Source organism: Trichechus manatus, unplaced genomic scaffold (genome assembly GCF_000243295.1).
Source record: "Trichechus manatus latirostris isolate Lorelei unplaced genomic scaffold, TriManLat1.0 scaffold00004, whole genome shotgun sequence".
NCBI lineage: Eukaryota > Metazoa > Chordata > Mammalia > Sirenia > Trichechidae > Trichechus > Trichechus manatus.
Window position 1 is genome coordinate 26,771,071 of NW_004443940.1, and position 1,994 is coordinate 26,773,064.

Genomic DNA, 1,994 nt, shown 5'->3' on the forward strand with positions numbered 1-1,994 from the left:
ATCAAAAAGTAGAAAGGGATCCAATATGGTCCCATTTTTTAAAAAAGTATGCATATGCACATACATTTATACATGATTATAAGAACATGGAGAATGACATAGAAGGATATGTATTAAGTTGGGGGTGGGGAGAAGGGAGAGAAAGTTAGCCAAAAAAATCCCCCCTCCATGCACATTAAGCATCAACAAAAACATTCTGTATGCTATAGTACCTTTAATAGATAATTATGTGTATACACTGGAGATATACTCAAAGAGACGCATAAAGAAATAATCAGACTTCCAGGGTATTTACCGATTAAGAATTGTATACGTGAAAAACACTGAAATGACAAATGCTGTGTTATCTATATTTTTACGATTAAAAAAAAGAAAGCATTAAGCACAAAAAAAAATAAATGATAGACAAATGGATGGATGGTTGGCTTAGGTTAAACTATTAAACAAAAGACAGGAAAAGGCGGTATTCTTTTTTCGGTATGATTTTTAAAGCACAGTAGCTGCCTGACTTCTCTGCAATATTCGGTACTGTAGCACTCTCCTTCCTTGAAGCGCTCTTCTCGTTTTCCACGATGCCACCCTGTCTGGCTTCCCCCCTATTTCTCTAGCAGCTCATTCTCAATTTCTTGGAGGCCCTTTTCCCTTGTCCTGTTTCTCCTTCAGGGTCCTGTCCCTCTGTCTACTCCTCATTCAGTACACCCTCCCTAAAAGAAAAGCCAAACCAAACGAGTCGAGTGGATTCCAACTCATCGCGAGCCTACAAGACAAAGTAGAGCTGCCCCATAGGGTTTCCAAGGAGCAGCTGGTGGATTCCAACTGCTGACCTCTTGGTTAGCAGCCAAGCTCTTAACCACTGTGCCACCAGGGCTCCAATACCCTCCCTAGGTGATCTAATTCATTTCCAAGGCCTCAATTACTATCTACAAGGTAAGAGGGTTTCTAAATCTCCAATCCGTTTTCTTTCTGAGCTGTAGGCCTGCCTATCTATGGGCATACTGGGAATGCGGATATCCCACAGATGTCTAAACACAATATATCCCAAACTGAACTCATTTTCTTCCCTCTCAAATGCTGTTCCTCCTTCTGAGTTCCCACAGCAAAGAATGGCATTATCATTCAACCAGATGTGAAGCAGAAACTTGGCTTCCCAGCACCAACAGCAGTAAGTGAAAAGTACAAGTTCTGGCCTCCAGCTCTCCAAAGACAAAGTTTAGGGAAACTTAGAAAACAAAAACTGCACAGATGCAAGGCACTGTAAAAGTCACTATCCTCACCACTGTTTGACTTTCTCCATCCAGTCCTCTCCATTGCAGGAGGCTAGTTCTCACCCACACCCTCTGGCGCGGCCCTCCCGCAGGCACCCAGCAGCACCTCTCCTCTCCTCTGGTCCACGGTGCACGCGGGAGGGTCAGGACTCAACACCACGCTTAGGCACGGGATCCCCTTAGCCGGGCGGCCAAGTCAGGAAAGGGCTGCTTCAATTCTGTCTGCGGATAATCGCCCCTCACTACAGCACGCGAAAACCAGCAACAACCTCCCGCGTGGCCGCTGCAAGCCAATACCCACCCACCCCCAACCTCAGACCCGAGGGTCTACTAAATATCTAAGAACCGAGGGTCCCCGTCTAAGGACGTGCGAGACGCCGGGAGGTGGCCGGCTCGCAGGAGGCGTAGTCCTGCCTTCCCTCCCAGTCCTCTCCGGCTCTAAATCCTCGCGCTACGGGGACCACCGCTACCACTTCCCCAAGGCCTTACCTGGGATCTGGTACCGGTCTGCAACTCAGCTGCTGCTGCTGCTTTCCAGATGCCTGGCCTCTGGGCAAGAGGAACCCTACTTCCCAGAAAGAACCGGTAGAAACCTGCAGCACCACAGAACACACAGGGAGCCGCCATGTTGCCTGAGGGAGACCCGGGTCGGGGAGGAGCAAGGGGCGGAACCTGAAGAATGCGCAGGCGCCGACTCTCCGGGTTCCTGACGCTGTCGAGGAAAAGCTT

At 48.6% G+C, this 1,994-nt stretch overlaps 1 protein-coding gene across 1 annotated transcript in view; it reads right to left on the reverse strand.

Annotated features, from left to right (window-relative positions):
• MRPS9 (mitochondrial ribosomal protein S9) overlaps positions 1-1,898 on the reverse strand; it is a 62,034-nt gene extending 60,136 nt beyond the window's left edge. Inside the window, exon 1 of the mRNA XM_012555745.2 lies at positions 1,755-1,898. Coding sequence (XP_012411199.1) covers positions 1,755-1,892 — 138 coding nt within the window. The 5' untranslated portion in view covers positions 1,893-1,898. The remainder of the gene's footprint in view (positions 1-1,754) is intronic.
• Positions 1,899-1,994: the final 96 nt, after the last annotated feature.